This window comes from Sitodiplosis mosellana, unplaced genomic scaffold (assembly GCF_009176505.1).
Source record: "Sitodiplosis mosellana isolate CC-2019 unplaced genomic scaffold, AAFC_SMos_1.0 Smas_scaffold_6226, whole genome shotgun sequence".
NCBI classification, from domain to species: Eukaryota; Metazoa; Arthropoda; class Insecta; order Diptera; family Cecidomyiidae; genus Sitodiplosis; species Sitodiplosis mosellana.
The window spans coordinates 3,808,422-3,829,542 of record NW_022601467.1 but is presented as its reverse complement, the minus strand read 5'-3'; the positions used below and the strand labels follow the sequence as shown (position 1 = coordinate 3,829,542).

Sequence of the window (21,121 nt, the reverse complement as noted above, 5' to 3'; positions counted from 1 at the left end):
GAGAGAGAGAGAGAGAGAGAGAGAGAGAGAGAGAGAGAGAGAGAGAGTGAGTGGCTTGAACATGACACGTTCTTGTTAGGAAAATAGAAGCATTGTTGAAGCCGGAAAAATCGAATTTCGATACATCCTCGATAATTTCAGTTCCATTTATGACACGACAAAGCAATTTATTCGCATTTTTACTCAATTTATATATATTTTTTCCCCATGGCAATTGCTTTTCATCTCATTTCTGTGGAATTAGCGCGAAAAGCTTCTTTTGACGATGGCGTTAGCATGACCAGCATTTCGTATGCGCTCATATCGATACTCTCATATACACTTAACTCGAATTGGCATTTCAATGTATCGGCGCATACGTTTCCCGCCGCTACGCCACACGCTTTTGCCTCTCTTTTCATTTACACATTTTCATGCAGCATAAATTTTTGAAATCGAAAAGAATTTGCGCTCCATTAGGTGCGTTTCACATATCAGGCAATTTCGTGCAAAGTGCTATCGCTCGATTTTCATTCGTTTCCACACACACACACACACACACGACTCTGGTCGGGCGAGCGCAATCGGAGTCATTGAACGAACACCCTAGAATTTATACGAAATAAAAAATGGAAATGATAATCAGTAAATAATACATACGTCGAGTATGTGTGTGAATACATTTGAATTTGTATTTGGCGTTCATTTCTTTTATTTCTTCCTTCTTTGCTCTATCGTGTATAGTCACAAGCACCGCCATTCGCTCGCTTGCTCGTTTCGCGTATAGAATTCGATATAAAAAACTGCTTCTAAATTGATCAATTGAATTGAAAATCAAAAATGAATTGTTTCATTGAACGCACCACAGCAATATGTCACCGTTTTGTTTTTTCCATGTGCAGGATTGGCGGATGGCAGTGGAAAATTGTGAATTTTGCCATCTGCCATAAATCATTTATGTTCAATATTTTCCAATGTGTTCAAAAATCTGCCATGTACCGCCATCAAATCGGGGCGCGCTTGTCGGCATAATATGATTTTCGTTGTTGATTTCGCTCAACTCAACTCTGAAATTCCGAAATTAATTTTACCTTGGCTGGGAAATCGCACTTTATCCACCCAGCTACTTACTTGCACGATAAATACACGTACGATGGCTTATGAAGCTCCACCTCGACGACGACGACGACGAAGTCTGCCATCCAAAAATGTATACAATTTTGGAATGTTTGGGAAATTCGTTAGTTGGCGGTTAACGTGCGAAATATGCTGTCCTTTCGGATACATTATATTGGATCGATGTAAAGCGCGATGTGTTTAGGGATTTGTTTTATTTTATTCTTTCTGTTTTTGGGTAGTGGAATGGGAATTTCCACCAAACATTTTTGAGATGACCGATGCCATGTTAAAAATTGAAGGTAAACCCGACCGATGCGTGATTCGTTGTAACGGGACAAGGGGAAAAAGTACATATAATGAGCTTGCTCGTGGCAAAGCGATTTATTCGAAATACGCATTGCTGTGGTATAGAAGAGAACACACGAAATGGCAAAAGCAACCAATAACAAACAACCCATATATATATATATATATATGAACTGTCGAAACAGAGAAAAAAACATTTCTCGCAACTAATGCATGATGGTGTAATAGCGGAATCAGAGAATGAGACGGCATTATCGACGGCGACCACATGGCTTGCGATTTTAGCGTTTGTTTCAACATCATAACTGACTTGGATGGTTGGTTGTTCGCATATAACTTCATATTGGCAATGGCGTGTGCAAATCCTCTAAAATTGCATGTGAAAAATGGGCAAAAAAGCACACAGAGCAAAGAAATACGAGCGTGCGATAAAATTACGTAAGTAATGGCAGTACTATGCTAGTTGTGGTTTTGGGCTCCGCGCGCTTATTTTGTCGTTGCTCACGAATATCAATGGAATTTTCGATTTTCGTTCATTTTTCTTTCCATTTTGCAGGTTGCTGCTGGTAATTTTTTTCTTATTCTTTCACTACATTTCGTTTCGTAGTCGTCATCGTCTTCTTCTTCCTCTCGCGCGCGCCATTAAAAAACAAAAACTATGGCCTATGAAATGTGTGTGTGTGTATTCCACCCAGGGTGTTCGCTTCTACAAAGTTGTATCTTTGTACTTCATGTGCTATGGACTGGACGTACATACAAAATAGTGTACGTCTGTGTATCCGACAGTTTTCTTAGTCACGTTTGCATTTCCTTCAATCGTCGTCGTCGTGGTTTGCTCATTCGTTCGTTCGTTTGCCAGTCTGCATATTTATGCGCATTAATGATGTATTATTTTTGTATTACACTTTTTTCCATGTTTAGCTCAAATTAATGCAATCCATATTCGTTTCACTCTCGCTCTCGCTCTCTCTCCCACTCTTCCTTTTATCCTTTCTCTATTTACTATCTCATTTCATTCCAATAATTAAGCTGTATGGATTAAACTACATAATTTTGTTTCGTAAAAGTTTGTTGTGTACGCTGTGATGGTAGAGCTTAGCGCGTGCACGCCATTTTTGCAGCAGATACATTGAATTGATTACATTTGAAAAGTACATCCGGTTTTGGGTAAACATCAATTTAACCTTTTACCGATCCGTGTATTGATACACGAAGTGATATCGGAAACATATAAAACACTCAGGTTTTTGTTTAACTTTTTTCTAATCGGTCAATATAAACATATAGTGAATGGCTGAGAGTTTGACAGCACACACAGAGAAAGAGACATAGTAAAGCGGATGCGACTTGTAAGTTGCACGTCATCCATTTCATAGTTTGTTATGAAACCCGTGCTTGTCACTTATTATATAATAATGCTCATTTATATTTTACACACCACTTAGGCCACTACGCTTAGCTCATGGAGCACTGCACTATTTTACACTCTAATGGATTTTTGAAAAAAGTATAATTCGTATTTGTCTGAAATTGGCATGGTTTCCCATTGCATTTTTGCTTCGTGCTGTACACGAGAAAAAGAGTGAGTGAATGTGTTTAAATATGGGTCAACGTTGTAATAACAACAATGACAACCACGAAAACAACCAAACGACAGCAACAATGATGACAAAACAAGAATCAAAAGAAACAAACATAATTTATTTACATAGTATACCATAATAGATATATGTCACAAACACAAATAAATCATATTTATGCATCATTGAGCATGGCATGAAAATCAAAAATTTTCGTATTGAAGAATTTGTCCACATTAAGGTATATATATATACACGACAAAACGCTAAAAACTTTGCGGAATGTCTATTGACAATAACAACAACAGCAAAAAGGTACTTTCGATTTGGTTGTGAAGTGAAACGAAAAGAATATATATATATTCACATCACATCACATCACATCGCAAACAATGGGACGTACGAAATACGACCCTCTTGCTGTGTATGGTTTCAACGTAAATAATTGAAAAATTCTTTGTCCACCAAGAAAATGCCATTCATTATCCTAAAGCTGTGCCGTTTGTCACTAAAGAAAGCGCTCCATGCAATTTCTCGTCTCTTCGTCTCTCCGACTCTCCGACACAAACACACACACGTATACATACACTTACGTTTCTTTCGTCCTGTCTCTTTGTCCTGGGCTCTACACACTGTATTGAGCCAAACAAAATATCGAATTATCACAGGAAATTATGGAAAACGATTCAAATCACTATTCTGTTGTGTTCGTTTTGCCAATTGTTTGAAATGGCATGTAAACACACCGAAATGAAAAGCTCCCATTTTCTCTCCCTCAATAAAAAAAACATTCAATTAAAACCACGAAATGTTCATTGAACTCTGACAAAGCAGGAAAGCGAGCACGAGAGCATGAGAGAGAGAGAGAGAAAACGGGGAAAGAGAACCAAAATAAAATTTATATGGTTTACAATTCATTGACCAATGAATTCTTGATGATTATTTAAAAACACTCGAAACTGTTAAATACCATATAATATGTGCAGTGGGCGAGAGTAAAATTGCGATTCGATTGACGATTAAATAACTACTGAGTGGGCCCCTACACCGTGAATGAAAATGAAAACAAAATTATGATCGAACCAACAACGAAAGCGATTATAGGCGTTGAACGTCTAAGCTAAATGAAAACACTGATATGTCGAAAACGACTTGGGAGCACACACACATTTCTTATACATATGACAAAATGAAATAAATACAATGTACAGCACATACACACGAACGATTTAGAACATTTATACAGGGATTTTTTTGCGTGTTATCCTCTCTTTTGTTTGAAATATTTTAAGCTTTCTGTGTTTTTTGTTAATAAAAATTTTTGGATAATATTTTCTTCGTTTTTTCTCTTCTATTTTTTTCCTTTTTCCTTTTTCGTTCACTTTTATCAAATGAAAAACACATTCACATTCACATTTTTCTAAACTAAAAGACGCACAACTGTTCATTTGGTGAACTGTAGCAGCGAAATGTATTGAAATCGGGAGTGAAACAAACAGAAAAAAAATGTTTTTACTACTAGAACCGCTGCTGTTGAAAGAACTGATCCTTTTGTCCAAGTCAATTCGCTTTTGGTTGGCGTGCTCAAAACGAAATAGTTAGTTTTCACGAAAGCGCTGCCTTTGACTGTGTGACAACGCGCGCGTTCCACACTGAACACACATTTTTTTTTGCTGTTGCTTTCTCTCTCTATCGCTTCAACCACAGCGAAAACGTGGTACGATGTTGATGCACAAAAATCGACTCACATTGTTGGGGTTGTTTGGAAAATTGAATGGTTACGACGAACGTACGTACATATACGACCGAACCTAAGCTCCAAGCAATACGAATGGAACGACGGCGAAAACATGTGTTCTACAATGTTGGTGTAGCTTTTTTGCTTTTTTTGGTTAGCTGTGTGATGTGAATGTGTTGCGTTGTCTGTGTGTGATGGAGTGTAAGTGAGTGCTTTGGCAGCAGCATATGCGCACAAGTGAAATTTCATTCGAACGATGGAACCGTGTGTTTGCACGACTCGATTGTATGTTGCCTTAGTTCCCGTTGGATGTTTCATTTTCCGCTCGGTCTTTGTGAGCATTGGCCTTTTTTCAGCCTGTGCTTTCCCTCCATCATTCCCATCTCGCAGTTTGTTTGTGAACTGTGGATTTGTGTTATTGTTCTTCGTGCCTGTTGTTGTTGCTGCTGCTGCTGCTATGTTTTATCGCTACATAGCGTGCACATTATTTCAATTTCTCGTCTTAATCATCGTAATCATACACTTGAAACCATTCTCAAAAGCATGATGTGCGAAAAAAATGTTGTCGAAATCTGAGAGATCCGCTGCAATTCATTTTCATGCATGCCAACACTTGCCCATTACATTTCATATTTTTCTGCTCCTTTCGTTTGATACTACCGACTTAGACCGCTTGTTGTATCTACCCGGCCACTGCTGCTGCTGCCGCCAATGCCGCTTCCTTCATTTTCGGCACATAATTTAACGTTAATTGTTCGGTACGAGCGTTTAGAACAAGGGCGAGAACGAGTGGAAATGTAAAACTAGCAGAAGATGAATATTTAATTGTTTGCTTTGCTCGCTGTGTTTAAGTATTCATATGGGGCAAGCTGGGTAGTTGAAGCAGCTGTACATTGTATTTAGAAAACGGAAAATCAAGCGCTTGTTCAATAGAAATTCCGTATTCAGATGATGCTCTTTCGCATATTTACCGAGAAAAAGGGAGTTAGGAGGAGGACAGAGCCGATGAAAAGAAAACACAAAAAAACATAAGAAGAGAGCGAGATAGAGGTAGAGATAGAGGGACAGAGAGTAAATGGTTGTGAATATTTGTGTGGAAGTTGGTAGAACAAAAAGAAAAACCACTTTTGAAATTCAATGTGCGGAAGTACCACGCTTTCCGAGTGAATTCAGAGTGTGTGTGTTTGTGTGTGTTTGCAACATAACTTTTTCCCATAACCTACATCTCCCTAACCATATTTGAATTTCAATACTTGTTGAAAATACTACATTCTTCAAGCATTTTCATTTATGTTTTACATTACATAGCACTCTAATGTATATACATGCGTTGCTCACTCGACGCTCGAGTTGTAAGCATCCGAAATGAAATGAATGCAACGAAAAATCCCACATATTTTTATTCTTCGCTGTCTCGTTTCGGTGTGCAAAAGTCTTTTCATATCAAAGTAAGTGCTAAATAATAGATTCACTCAATTTTCTTATCTGCGTAGTTTTGTGGTAAATTTATCTTCTCTCCTCTGCATTCATGCCAACGCGTTGAATAGCTGAATCAACAGTTAAAATTTGTTGTGTTTTTGGTGTATTGGACTGTGTGTGTGCATATGTGTGTTTGTGTGGGTTTGTATGCGCTTTCCCTCACGTAAATTTCTGTGAAAAACGTGTCTGCACACGTGCTAGCCAATTTTCTAGAGCAGATGCTTTAACTTTTGATTTTGTGACTCAATATCGAAGTGTCATCGATTTGCCAATGGGGATTTCGATGCGTTGCAATTTTAGTTCTCAAATGACCTTCCGATCAATTTCATTGCATTTAAATATTCATTATTGGCACCATCCATACATGGTGCAGCCCAAATACCATTTCTATTCATTACTGTGCTAATCGTTCAATGATAGCTGGCATTAAAACTGTTAAGCGATTCGATACCTCAAAATCTGATGTTGTCGCAATACGATAGAAAGCCGTCTGGCAATGGGGAAAACTTGCTGCGATACAAGTGCGGTTATAAAATGGGCTGGACGTCAGACAAGCATTTTGCCTGATGTCAAAATCAGCAGAAGGATGGATATGCTTCACAGATGTTTTTGCGACGTGCCGAGCACACCCAATACGAGCGCATCTATGCCGTTATATGATGGAGGCAGATTTTCGAAGAAAAAAAAAATTTCGTTCACTGTAGAAAGTTTAATGAATTTTTCCGCTTTGTGACTTTGTAACGCCTAAAGGTATGTCAAATCGCATCTTTTGAGTTTGTCGTCGACATGTTTCGGTAGTGTGTCTGTTTCTCGGAAGCGCACATTGGAAGCACCTACACGGATGAGCTAATATGTGTCGAAAATCAAACGAGAGAAACTTAATAACCTTCATAATTCAATTTCATTTGCGTTCTTCAGAAAATTACGTTTATTTTTGCTCGTTTGCTCCTCGTGCTTTTTTAGGCTAATGTGTGGATAATATATATTTTGTTAATAGGTCATAGGTTTTAGTTTTTATTTTCTTTTTCCTAATTGAATCTATGTCGGTTGTCGCTATGCAAATCCACATGGCGTTGCTGGTGATGGTGTGTTATTGATGGAGGAAAGCAAACGAATAATTATCGCATACACAAAAACAATATTGAAAAAATTCGCTCCCATTCGATCGTGTCTGATTACATTTTGGCCTGACACTATCACAAACACCCATTCAGTGTGGAACGATATTTCAATGTTTGTTTGCCCTTTCTCTCTCGCTCTCTCGCTCTCTCTCTCTCTCTCTTTCTGTGTGTGTGTGTGTGTGTGTTTGTGTATTTTTTTTCTTTCTAATTATTAGCCACACTTGAAATCACGGTGTGCTACAATCGAATCTAGTTTATTGGGTGTCATTGCAATCGATTTTGTGGACGACTATTAAAAGTTGTTCGTATCGAATCGCAACAGCATGCATTGCAGCTGGTTTTACTTTACTGACCACCACACTTTGACCGGTGTGCATATGTTGAATTTCATTTTTTTTGTTCTGTTCTCTCTATTTCTCAAATGATTTGAACATTGAGAATTTGAAATGTCGTAAGCGAAGAACAACAGAAATAAAACAAAAAAATAAGACCTTTGTTGCATAGAATGACAAGGCCAAAACTGACTCAACTCAAGCTATGGGAACAGAACGGTTCTCCAGCATATTATATTATCCGAAAATTTGTTTTCAATAATGCTGCTGCTGCTGCTGCTGATTTATGTTCATGGCTTCTCACAAAAGACTTACCTGAAATGGAAAGACAATTGGTGTGACTCTCTCTATAAATTACGTTTTGCATGATCTAAGATGTGAAATTCAATTAGAATGTTCTTATGTGGAATTACAATTAACATTGTTGTGATGTTTGTAGGGAGTGTGTGTCGTAACAAAAGCAACACGTTTTTGTTTCGATAAAATTTTGCACAACCATCAAATTTAAATGCGCATTTTGTTAATGTTCTTATTTAGGTTTGTTTAGCCATAAAGTTTGTTGATGTGAGGGTGGAAAAACTTCCATAAAAGAATTTTGACAATTGGCATCGGAAGCCCGACATTATACGAAAAACCGTTTATCCATTTGTTTGATCATGAAGAAGCTCGAACCAATTGCTTTGACCTTCAACGGAGCATTATCGTTCTACATTTCGAACATTTAATTGATACTGGCACAGCGCTGGTGTGGAGAGTGAGTAAGAGTGTGAATACAACGGCAACAACAACAACAAAAAATGCACTTACTAGGTCACCAAATCAACGAAGACCCAAAGTAAATGGCTCTCACTCTTGAGTTCTCTTTCTTTCTCGCTTACTCACTCGTTTTCTACTACTCCATCCATCCATATCCACCAATATACTTTACAACACACAACAATCAATGTGAATGTTTATAACATCCGAATACTTTTTTTTCGCTCGCTCGCTCACTTGCCACTTGCTCACTCACCCGCGCACTCGCGCTTCGCTCTTGATAAAATGCCAAAGTGTTAAATGTAAGTCACATGTTCAGTATGTAATCTACATTGCTTGGGTACGAGATGAATCTCGCATGTGCTTTTCGATCCGCACATTGAATTTAAATTAGTTCACCAGTTTTAATGCACAATTCTAACTTTCCTTCTCTCTTTCGCTGATTAGAATTCTCTACCCCATGGCTGGGGCACCAATATAAAATGTCGCTCAATGTATGTCACATTTTATCTTGCAAGCGTGCACATCGCACAATTCTGCAATCGCAAAACTCGTACATAATTACGTAAAATTGCATTGCAATATTTTATCCAATTGGTGCAAATTCAGTGGTGTACACACACTCATAGCGGGCATATTTACATAATGAATTTTCTCACATTTTTTCCGAATTTTACACCAACTGGATTCCGTTCGAAGAGCAAAAGTATGTAAATTTTCCCCATATTATGCTGATGAGCCCATAAATTCGCACATACAAATTGTCAATTTCCAGCAACTTTTTCTATTTGAATGAATTCGCTTATAGTTTGGTTTTTTTTTCTGAATAAAATTGCTGCAAATGAAATCAATTGCTATGACCTCGATCAATGTTCACCGACCGCGCAAAAGGCACTTGAAAATGCACGAGAAAAACTGTAAATTATACTGGTACATGAAGATGGGATTTAAATGCATTCAATCCGGGCTCAGTAGTACAATCAATCAAAATGTGAATTGAAACCGCTCACTCTCTCTCGCTCAGCGAAACGAGAGAAAATAAGAAGTGGAAACGAACAAAGACAAAAACAAAATTGTGTCACTTTTAAAAGCATCAGAACAAAAATCAATAACCAGACACGTGTAGAACAAACAAAGCAACAACAACACCAAACAATGGGCCGTTTTTACAATGTAAACACAGCGCCAATTTACATCATCATTTTGCAATCAAAACAACAATAATAAGTGGAAATTATTGGGAGGAAACGTAAGTAATCATAAATTTTATTGTGTAGTCGTAATGCGTTTTAATGAAATCATTGAAATGAGTTTGCACCGAATTGGCGTAGGAAAGTTTAAAATTATAGTCGACCACCGCAGCTATATAAAACACAGTCCAATTTGGTGGGTCAATGTTGGTCCAACTTTTAATTATTCCGATTGCGATGTTTTTCGTTTCGTCTCGTTCGTCTGCTCAGTTTGCTAGTCTTGCAATTAAATTAATGCTCATTAAATGAATTATTTGGCGTCAATTCAATACTCATCAATTGAGCGTGACAAACGATCTGTATGCGACTCGAATCGTTGATCAAATATACCGTTGAATTGCTCTCTCTCTCTCTGTGCACAATGATCAAACGAAACGTTTATTATTCGTCTCATCAATTTCCGACAAGCGAAACTCAACAAAAATGAAATATTACCGATGTGATGACAGAGACTGTTTTAAAGCATATTTCTCGATTCGTTGACACAAATTGTGTCGGCCCCGTTTTCTCTCTCTCTCTCCCTCTCTCTCTCTCGCTTCGTGTGTGTATTTATGTGCGTGCTTGTGTTTGCTCGCGTGGCCTTTTTAATCGCGTAAATATTGAATTTTGAAATTATCCGGCGTGTTAAATCCAAATATTCGGTGAAAGACGTCACAATATTCAAATATATACATACAGTCACACGATAATTTGCTCTTTCTAGACGCTCATGAAATTTCGTACGAAACTCGGACGAATCAACGAATAAAAAGGCAAAAACAAAATTGAAAGGGGAAAAAACCGAAACATTTGCCAGTGAACGCGGTTACAGCAATTGCATACACAAGCGAAGAGCGAACAAAGAGTGTGAACGATTGCAAATACGTTCAATATGTTGGCATACGAGAAGTAATGCTACTGGATTTGTACTCAGTACGCGCTGTGAAATGAAATCGATTAGTCATTCCATTGAGCTCGCACACATGTGTTCGACACAACCATAAATATCACTTATTCGAATTATGGTAGATATCATAATGATCAGTATTTGATGAATACTTGACAACTGAACAGCACGATTGCTGCGATTCGTACCCGTCATTTTGGTTTTCTATGTGCTGTACATATGATTTCTATTCATTTTCATTCATTCCGAGTTATTCATTGAACTTGAAACGTATCGATTCGGAATAATTTAAGTGGTAACATTGAAATGAGTTAAAGTTTAAGTCATAAAATCGGTGTAAAAACGACGACGACCAAACGTGTAATTGCAAACGGAAAATTGGCAGTTTTATAGTTATCGGTACATTTGTGTTTTGAAACCGTTTAAACGGTTTGTCTTCACCACCCAGAAAGAAAAATCCACCACTGACGTAATGTGGTGACAGCCCTACATTGAACAGATGATTGGTATTTGGGCAAACCAAAAAATGGCTGACAGTGAAATAGAGGAGGCAAAAAACCTCGTAAGTTCGAACTGTTTTCATAATTTTCGCAGTGTTTTCCATTGATTGCATTCAATGTGATTCATCGAAATGGCTGCAGTTTGTGTGATTGTAGATAAACACATAATATTTAAACTATCCCATGGAATTTGAGTGACGGTCATTTAGTAGCAAAATTTTTTTCGATACAAATTTGTTCGTATTTACACTCTTTGCGAGAGAGTGATACTGTGTACAGTGTGTGACGTTCAGACAAATACGTGCGCTGTGCATACCGTATCATGTGTGTGCGAATGTATTTGTGTTTGCATTTATACAGTGCGGAACAACACAGGCCCGTAAATGCGCATGCACCGCAATGACAATCGTTTTGTGTTGACAATACAGCCAAGGGAGAAAAAAAAAATTATTTGTGTTTATGTCACGACCTGTATGCTTTATGTTTTTCTAAATGAATGCCGAGGAATTGATAAAACGCGTTAAATATTGACTAAACGAAATGACTAATGCTCGAATCGTTTTCCCAGAAACACAAAATTTACGGCCAATTTGAAGGTGTATGCATGCATTGAATTTTACGTAAATGTTTGCTGTCATTTGCATTTGCACTGGGAATGCGGGCTCTTTTATTCGTTCGTTTATTGATGAAGGACAAACAAAACATTATCAATAGAAGATTATGCAAAAAAAACTATTGTCATTTGACAATTCATTTTGAATGGAATGTTTTTTGGCTTCAATACAAAATTAATTCGAAAAATGCTTGTCTGGAAACACACTGTAAAAATATCTCAGGGTTCAATCCTCTCGACCCCAAAAAGATGAAATTTCTTTGAATCAATGTTTGAATGCAATTTTTCCCCAGTAAAATGTACTGCAAATAATTTAGCGCACCAGTTGATTGAATGATCGTTTTTGTCTTTTGCAGCAAATAGAGTTCGAATGGGTCCTACATGTCGAGGTTCATTCGGTTCTCAGGAATCTCCATTCACTGCTTGTGGTAATACATTTTTTATAATTCAAATCGATTTGCTGCATCTTCTGCTCTCTTTTTTTTAACTTGATCGTTTGTAACTAATCAGCGATTTCGTTCTGTTCAATACCAGGAATGTGCACACCGATTCCCGGTGTCACTATATGGCAACGAAGGTGGCAAACAAGACAAATTCATACTGACAATTCCACAAGATCAATTAAAATGCGTTGTCACGCTGACGGGTGATAGCATATCGCAAGCAGTAATTTCATTTTCTATTGTTTCTTCATTGAATTGCCCTTCATTTGGTTTCAATTGGTAATTTATCATTGCAGGACATCAGCTTTAAACGAACGCCAAATGTGTCACAGCGAACGGCTATCAATCCGGAATCACCGTGGAAATTGCAGCAGATTCAAGATGCCGCCAATCATCTGCAAGAGGCAATTCATCACATTGATGACGTCGACAGCGCCTATCATTTTAAGTATGTTAGACATAAAAACAAGAAACTATTTCAATCAATTTCTCGGCGCCCAATTGACGCATATTTTGATTTATTACCAGGTCTTCGGATGAAGTGCTACATATTATAAGCAATATTTTAGAAGCGTTGCAACGGGCCAGAACCAGTCTTGTCATTCCGAAAAAGAAACCCATTGACGAGCTTATGAAAAGTAGAAATATGGTGAGTTTAATCAAAATTAATTGAATGAAAATCAAATTGAACCAATTTTTTTTTTAACCGGTTGTCATTTTTTTCCATTTGTCACCCAGAAATCCTTGGTACCCAATTTACCAGACGATTTAGCAATCAGTTTTTATTTGCAAAGCCATAAGTTAATATTTGCCGTGTACCAACTGACCAACGTACAGGGTACGATGAAATTTGATTCTTTCCAAGCGGAGTGCTCGGTTCCATGGGTTAATGAAGTTTTAGTTTTTCTCACTGTTGCACTGCAGCTCTGCCAACAGCTGAAAGATAAGGTAGGTGTTTTTTATTTGAAATTTGATGATGTAATTTGTCATTTTTTTTAAACTATTCTTCACGTTCACTTGCTTTGTTCCCTACCGGATGCAAAATTTGATATCAGCCAAGATTACTCTGATATAATTAAAATCTTGATTTTATAATAATTTCTCTCTCTCTCTCTCTCTCAAATCTCTTCATTTCAGATTTCGGTGTTTTCTCAATACAAAGACTTTACTGTGAATTCTCGTTCACCGTCAGCCACATTTTACTAGAGATTATGGCATCACAGAAAAACCAAAGCCGCACTTGTTTTAATGAATGTTTCACGGAGCTTCATAAATGTACGCCAGCAACAATCCATTGAATATCATAATTATATAAATACCTAGTAGTGTTTTTATTTCTATTGTAAATTTAATGCAAATCAATTGAAAATCTCCGATTTTTTGTTCGTATGTCTCAATATCAAAGCACCAATTGATTTGTCTTAGTAGAAATGTGTTTGAACCAAAAAAAAAATAATTAGGGTTTGCTCAATTGCACAAATGCTAAACAATGTGCAGTGCACACATTTTGCAAAATTAAGGTCAAAAATCGATGAATTTTTTGTTTGTCGTACGAAAAGACCAATACCATTAGTATCGTAATTACGGTTTACTTAAATTCACCATAATTACTTAATTTTAAATTGGATATTTTTTTCTTTCGTCGCAACACCAAAAAAAAAACGAAATGTAAATAATGACTTAGCAAAATTTATCCTATTTCGAAATAGATCAATTATTTATTAACAATGCGAACATGTTCTGTGAGTCTCTGAGCTTATAATGTTTCACTAATTTTAAGTCGTAAAAAGAAAGAAAGGAAAAAAAACATATTCGAACATGGTTTCATATTTGCGAAGCTGTTTATTGGCAGCATAAAATTAGGTAACACACAAATTGTTTTTAGCTTGTACTTTCCGATGAACAGAATGACGTATTTGGTCCAAAATTAGAAAGAAAACGTGATGAATTCGATACAAAAATAATTCCAAAAAGAACAAGACTAGATCTTGATCAAACGTAAAAGTAAAAAGTTACTAAAAATGCTTACCAACTCATGCGCTACCTTCTATTTATTCCATAAATAAGCCACACCAACATATTTACAGTGTAAGTGAAAATGAAGGAAAATTCAATGTTGAACGTATACCAATTATTTTCGTTCGGCATAGACACCATTTTTATTTTATTTCATATACACATTATTTTTCATATTCAATCGAAACAAATGAAATATTTGTGTTCAATTTATATGTTACTTTTAAAAATGTTCAGTGCTTAAATTGAATGAGGAAATTTATTGAGAAGGATTTGTTTCAATTATGGAGATTACAAAAAAAAAATTATTAATTCGGGAAAGGAGATATTTATTTTTCTCTGAATCAATTATACACGATTCGAATTGATGATTTGTAAACTATTTTTACTTAATTAAGATATCATTCGGTTTTTAATTATTTTCAAATTAAACAAATTTGAATAAATTCCAGCTCAATATTGATTCATTTGTTTGATTTCGTTGAAAGGCTGAGGTTGATGCCATTTAAAAATTATATTTTCGAATCGAATGATGAATGCGAAAAATTATTTTCTCTTTTTTTTATAAAAAAAAAAACATTGAAGTTGATTTCAAATAGAATATCTTCTTCTCGTAAATCTCTTAATTGCTTGCAATCATTTATAATTTGATCGTTCAATATAAATATAGGATAACAATTCAAAAATCGGTTTTCTAAATTCAAAGCGCTGTTGAGACGGGCTTTGAAGCGAAATTAACGGAATTTGAGCATTGCAGCGCCATCTCTGGATCTAAGGAGGATACTTTGATTCGACCAAAATGTCAACATCACGTGACATCGATAGTAAACACAACATAAACATCGTCGAATATCACCACTTACCATTTTGAACAAGTTATTTTCTTTCTTTGATTCGGTAATTTCAACGTCTAAATTTTTAATGTGTGAACTTAAGAAAAGTATCACGTTTTTCAATCGCTGTCTCTCAATAACTGGCCGTAAATATGCCCACATAAGGCATTTATGACAACTTGTTTACAAGCGTGTGTGAAGACGAATTTTTTTAAAATTACTTACGTTATTAAAATGAACACAAGTTGTTTCGCATGTGCCAACATTTTTGTTGATAAAATTTGCTCAAAGATATTTCTTAGTTAATTATAGCTTTGACTTAAAATAGCTCAAAACAAACATTCAACATTATTCTACTTTTAGCATGTGAAAAGGCAATGAGAATGCCTCTATTTGGTAGTCTTATTCAAGGTAATATTTTATCAAGTTGTAAACTAAGCATCACAACTTCACAGTAGCACAATTTTTTTCCCACTTACAAATTTCGCATAGCAATGGCCGCTAGTCTGAACACTTATCTCTTGACTTCCAAAAAAAGATTTATAAAAAACTGACGGCAGACGAAAAACCCACGGCCTTTTTTTCTGCTATTTTACAACTATGTGAATTATAGAACATATGACTGTCAGTTATTGACTGAGATACATGACACTTTTAAAGCGATACGGTTCAATAAAACCAAATAAAAGTTTTCATATATCTTTATTACGCTTTCTGGTGTATTTTTAAAACCGAATTTGGCATGGTCACACTTACGAAGCAGAATTGTGACGTTACAAAAAAAAAACAACTGCAGTTGAGGCATTTAAAAGAGATCCTTTGCGATTTTTCCAGAAATATTCGCACTGCGTCGAATGGTTTGGCTAAAGGTGATATCATCACCGAATTAAAGGTTCGTCTGCATATCACCTGCTTGAAATATTTGAATAAAATGAAGTGCACCACACACTTTCCTGTTCTGTGTGAATAAAATGTTTGTTGGAATTAATGAGGTAATGAATTGGTTTGCAAGTAAAAATTCCTTTGAAATCTCTCAGTATTTGTATTTTTAAAATTTCAACGTAACGAAAAATCCATGGTCTAATTTCAGATAATTGTTTGACGCGACGTTATTCCCAAATATTACCTTTGAATCACATAAATAATGAAAAAATATTGTTGTTTACACCATTACATGTGTTCATGACAAAAGCGGAAAAACAACTCCACAGAATGGAAATAAATTCCAAGACACACCAAACACTTGAGCATTTCCGTCGCAAATGGAATATTCCTCGTTAAAAATCTTAAACGCTCAAACATGAGTGAATTATTAGGTAAATAATCATCGAAAAAGAGAACACAATCATGATGGTCTTAATTTCACTCTAACAACAAAATAAAATGAGTTGGCCGTGAGTACGTGTGCTATTCACCAACTACATGACTTTTCACGTAATAAATTATCATACGTACTCGTAATTTGGTTATCGTTGTAATTTATTGCTGAAAGTTGAGTACGTGTAAGGTGTTTTTTTTTTCATCTGTGAACACGTAAAAGAGAGAAGGTGAAGTGAGTTACTGCTGCAGATATAAACACATATTGTGCTCATTATATGGACCGAAAATCGGTTAAGATTCTGGAATTGCATTATGATTCAATGGGGTGTTGTTTTGTTGTTGTTGTTGTTGTTGTTGTTGTTGTTCCTTCGGTAGGGATTGATGATGATGCATAATAACGTGGCATAATACTGTAATATTTGTGAGCCAATTTGGAATATGTATTAACGATGTAATATTTGACGGTTTCATTTGGCAAAATGTCTTGAAAAATTTGTTGCATATCAAGCAGCAGCAGCAACAGCAGCACCATAGCAAGCGCACCCCAATGTTTACTGTGCATGAAATTTAAATACTCGATTTCTATTTCATTTCCATTTTTTGAATTCATTTTTCATAGTTCCATGGCTCGCTCGTTCATATCACACTTGGCATTGTGCTTGCTACTTTTCCCAGCTGAGCATTCGTTTGCGTCTCTGTTTTTTTCACTAGCCTTTTTTCGATCTCTCTATCTCTCTCTCTCTCTCTCTCTCTCTCTCTCTCTCTCTCTCTCTCTCTCGTCTATGTATATTTGTGATTCAATCTTTGCCGCTTGTTCTTAGTCGCGCGAGCGCTCCGGCACGGTGGCTTTCGACGATTCGATGGTATATGAAAAATATTGGCAAAAGAAATTATATACGAACGGCATCTGTCACATCAGCACCGCCACATTTGCAGAGAGAAAAACGCTAGCTTGGCTGTTGTTGTCAATCAAACCGAGAGTAAAATTGAAGCGGCTGCTTGTGATTCAGATTTAATCATACCTGGGATATTCAGTAACAAAATTACGTGCCGAACGAATTGTATTGGGTGCACATGGAACCAATTTGTCTAATGGCACAGGTGCGACATTTTATCTAATTACTATTTGTCATTTGATTGCTAACTCTCACAGAATCAGCAGCGACAGACACTTTCCCTCATGTACACACACATACACACTCGTAGCGAGAAAGAGAGTAAGTCTCACACAAACACGCTCATGATTTCCGTTCTGAGCAGAGAACAACAAGAAAAAAATACACACGACCAAACGATTCGAACTGACTGACACAATTTTCTTCGGTGTTATTCTTTTTTTCCGTGTTGGTTTGGTTCTGTTTGGAATCAAGTTTATGCATTGAACACATGAATAGATAAACTATACCCACGCAATAATGAAACAAATGAAACAGAGCAGCAGCAATCATAAAAATTCACCGCGCTTCGGGAAAAATGTTGGTAATTTTCGAAGCACTAGAAGAAACAATACATGTGCAAATGAGAGAGCGACACTCACACGGAAAAATCTGAAACGCCAAGTAGAAAAGTTTGGCTAACAATCGTTTTCCTTTTAGCCGTATGACACATAAATTTGGGATTCGATACGGCTTAAATTGCAGGTGCTCGAGACCACCAACTGCTTCATGACAGAACAAATCAATATAATTTTTTTTTTCTCTTGTTCGTTTCGTTCGTTGGTTTACTCGTTCGTTCGTTTTCTCTCCCCCCACTGAACTGCCACCATTTATAAACGGTGAACTTTTGCGATGCCACGCAAGCGAGAGCGAATGAGCGGAAAACAGAGAGGAAAAAGCGGCAACGGGCCAAAGTATTAAATGACTTATGTTGCTATGTGATCAATTATCGCGTAATTTATCCATTTCACATCATTCTTTGTCGCTCCTTTTCACACCATACGCGCACTATGTAAGGTATCAATGAATCGAATATGAGCACGAACACAGCAGAAAAAAACACGGTTGCTGCTTTTTTTCCCATTCGATGTGACGTGTTTTTTTCTGTTCGCATTTTTTTCTGCCATTTGTTTTTTATTCGCTCACTAAAGTGTTGCATACACACAAATGCAATAAAGTGAGGAGGATACATGAAAAAGCTATTAAAAAACTGGACGGATGACACGCCACATTGAAGATATATCACGTTTTTAGCAGTGTACTTCTCATTGCATAACGCGATATTCATCATATATACGATGAAGAAATCACGGTCGATATCGCCATTGAATGTCCAGCATTTTGGCTACGTTTTTGTGTGTCTCCCTTTCTTTTTCTGCGCTTTTTTCGGGTTTTGCATTAATTGTTTCCAAATTATTCCTTGAAAGTTCAACTTTAGTCAAAGCATCACTTGAACCTCTTATCATGCACACCGATTGGTGCCACAAAAGCGTATATGAACTGCGAAACATCCAAAGAATTGTAATCGTTTTGGTGTCAAGCGGTATAAATCATTTTTTAATGTTTGACACCAACCAACGACACCCACACATAGAACAACAGCAAAACATCACCACACATAAATTGCGCGGATGTTCCATTTTTTCGGTTGTTTACTTGGCTCTTTGGCACTTTTTGACGTGTGACCCGAGCAGTCCAATATATTATATATGCGCCTAATTATGCCATAAATCGAATAAATGAAATGCGTTTGACCATCTGCGTTGTCAATTATATTGATTGAATATTTTTAATTGTTTACCATGTACCCTCTTCACCAGTATTTGCGGTACAAAAATCGAACACAATCCACAGATGGTGCAAAACGAATGAAGGAGAGAGAGAGAGAGAGAGAGAGAGAGAGAGAGAGAGAGAGAGAGAGGGAGAGAGAGAGAGAGAGAGAGGAAAAAATCAACAGCCTCAGCAGCAAAAACCTCATCAACGGACACATATATTTTGAAAACGTGTGAATTAAATTGGAACGGATATATGAAAATTGATCAAATATATAAAAATTATATATTTCATTGTCATAACAATGGAAAATTGGTCCATTCATCTTAATTATTTTGGAAGTGGGACACCTTCATGCCACGCACCGAAACCAACCGAGAAAAAAGCGTCGATCTTTTCTTTTCATTCTCCAAAATGAATGGAACAAGGAGAAGAAGAAGTATGTGGCAACAGCCATTGGTCCAAGTCTGTGCACCCGCATGACGACTTATAACTTACTTGCAATTTTAGAACAATGAGCTTGTTCAAGTGATAAGGACTTGAGAGCCGATTTTTGTGTATGTGTGTGTGTCTACAATGAAATGTGTTTTAAGCTAAAAATGGTTACTTGGCCAAAAGTTTGCAAATGGAGAGTATAAAAGCCTTTTTCCTAATGAGAACCCAAACTCAGCCATTCAATGTGGCTCTGGCTATATGTATACATTGAATTATATACATATAGAAAATATATAAATGTGCTGAATAATTGTGAAAACAGTGAAAATTGTGTGAGTGTGTTCCACAAAGCCATAATTTTTTTTTCGGCCATCAACTGCATATCGCCATAATAAAAATGCTGCGAGGAAAATAATAAATCACTTTGGTTCGAGGTTTTCCACCCATTCCCGTTTTGACATCGATCTATTATTTCGAAAATAGTATGCATGACAGGGCTCAGTTTTGGTGAATGCCATGCGACAAACATGCTGAAAGCCAACAGCTTCTGGAATCTATGCGGTGCTTTATTTCGTTCTTTCATTCATTCATTCTTTCTTTCTTGCTTACTCGGTGTGTTTCGTCAGAGCGTTGCACAACACCCAAAAAATGAATGACGATGAGACTACGAGCATTGGCTGTATATTTTATAGGTTTTGTTGTTGTTGTTGTTGCTGGGAAGTTCAGTGCACAAACAGCGGAAATTCAAAAGTTTGAAAAGTTGTAAACTCTTATCTTTGGCATGTCCGCATTTTCATTTATATTTTTTTTTTTCAGAATGAGGGGGATCTTTTCTTATGCGCGCCCTTTCGTTTCCGAAAATTCATCCATTCAACAGCGATAGAGCCAAATAGACACGAAGAAGAAGACAGAGAAAAATCAACGAGAAAATAACAACAACAACAGCGATGAAATGGCAAGCAAGGAAAAAGGAGAGAAGAAGAGCATCAACAAAAGCGGCAAAAATGAAAGCACTTACAGAATACTACAGAAAATGCTGCCACTAATAACATCTAATTCGTTGTATTACTTCCTTTCATTCATCCTAAGTTCCGAAGAATGGGAAACAGAAAAAATTAAATAAAATAACGCAATATACATAACTATAGCATTGCTAACAACTAGCGATAAAAATTTAAGCAGCTACACATTTTTTTTATAGTGTCATAATTCTTGAAACTGCTGGCTTTCGTATGGAATGGCACATCCCCCAAATATATTTTGTATTCGTTTATGACATTTGCTGATTTCGTTATCCATAATTAAGCATTGAATTGCGAATAACCAAGTTAAAGTTCACTTCGTTGTGTCTCTGTTGTTTCGCTCCAGCTCGCTCGCTCGTTCGCCACATCATACAGTAGTAACGGCATACGCAAAATCGATATAGCATTAGGTATACAGCAATAACCGTTTATTTGATTGCATCGTCATTTCCTCAATTATTTATTTCGATTTGCGATCAACACAACAACTACTTTTTGAAGGTGAAATGAAAAGAAAGTTTAACTGTTCGCCATCATTTAATCGAAGTCAAAAAGTGCCATTTAATGCGACAGTTTGTTTTCTATTTTGCCCATCATTTCTCTGATGGCCGTCGCCTTATTATAATCGAACGGAGAAAATGACGAGAGAGAGAGAGAGCAAAAAAGGAACAGATAAGAGAGTAGA

At 36.6% G+C, this 21,121-nt stretch overlaps 2 protein-coding genes across 7 annotated transcripts in view; one reads left to right on the top strand and one right to left on the bottom strand.

The window, feature by feature from the left end:
* The window catches only part of LOC129578625 (uncharacterized), a 34,062-nt gene extending 29,249 nt beyond the window's left edge, over nucleotides 1-4,813 (bottom strand). For 2 of the 4 annotated variants that reach the window (XR_008689121.1, XR_008689120.1), the window contains exon 1: nucleotides 4,203-4,715. The gene's annotated coding sequence lies outside the window, so the exon portion shown is untranslated. Of the gene's footprint in view, nucleotides 1-4,202 lie in introns of all 4 variants that reach the window. The other 2 variants (XM_055467463.1, XM_055467464.1) reach the window with 1 other exon arrangement.
* A 5,641-nt stretch (nucleotides 4,814-10,454) lies between these two features.
* LOC129578624 (protein rogdi-like) lies at nucleotides 10,455-14,581 on the top strand. 3 transcript variants are annotated; one of them, XM_055467461.1, is made up of 7 exons: nucleotides 10,455-11,108; nucleotides 12,016-12,087; nucleotides 12,194-12,325; nucleotides 12,399-12,550; nucleotides 12,631-12,751; nucleotides 12,841-13,050; nucleotides 13,240-14,581. In XM_055467461.1, the coding sequence occupies exons 1-7, from the start codon at nucleotides 11,046-11,048 to the stop codon at nucleotides 13,306-13,308; spliced, it is 819 nt and encodes a 272-aa protein (XP_055323436.1). In that variant the 5' UTR covers nucleotides 10,455-11,045; the 3' UTR covers nucleotides 13,309-14,581. The 3 variants fall into 3 exon arrangements, with proteins under 3 accessions (XP_055323436.1, XP_055323437.1, XP_055323435.1); XM_055467462.1 differs by lacking the exon at nucleotides 10,455-11,108 and adding an exon at nucleotides 11,150-11,198; XM_055467460.1 differs by lacking the exon at nucleotides 10,455-11,108 and adding an exon at nucleotides 11,465-11,644.
* The last annotated feature ends 6,540 nt before the right edge of the window (nucleotides 14,582-21,121 follow it).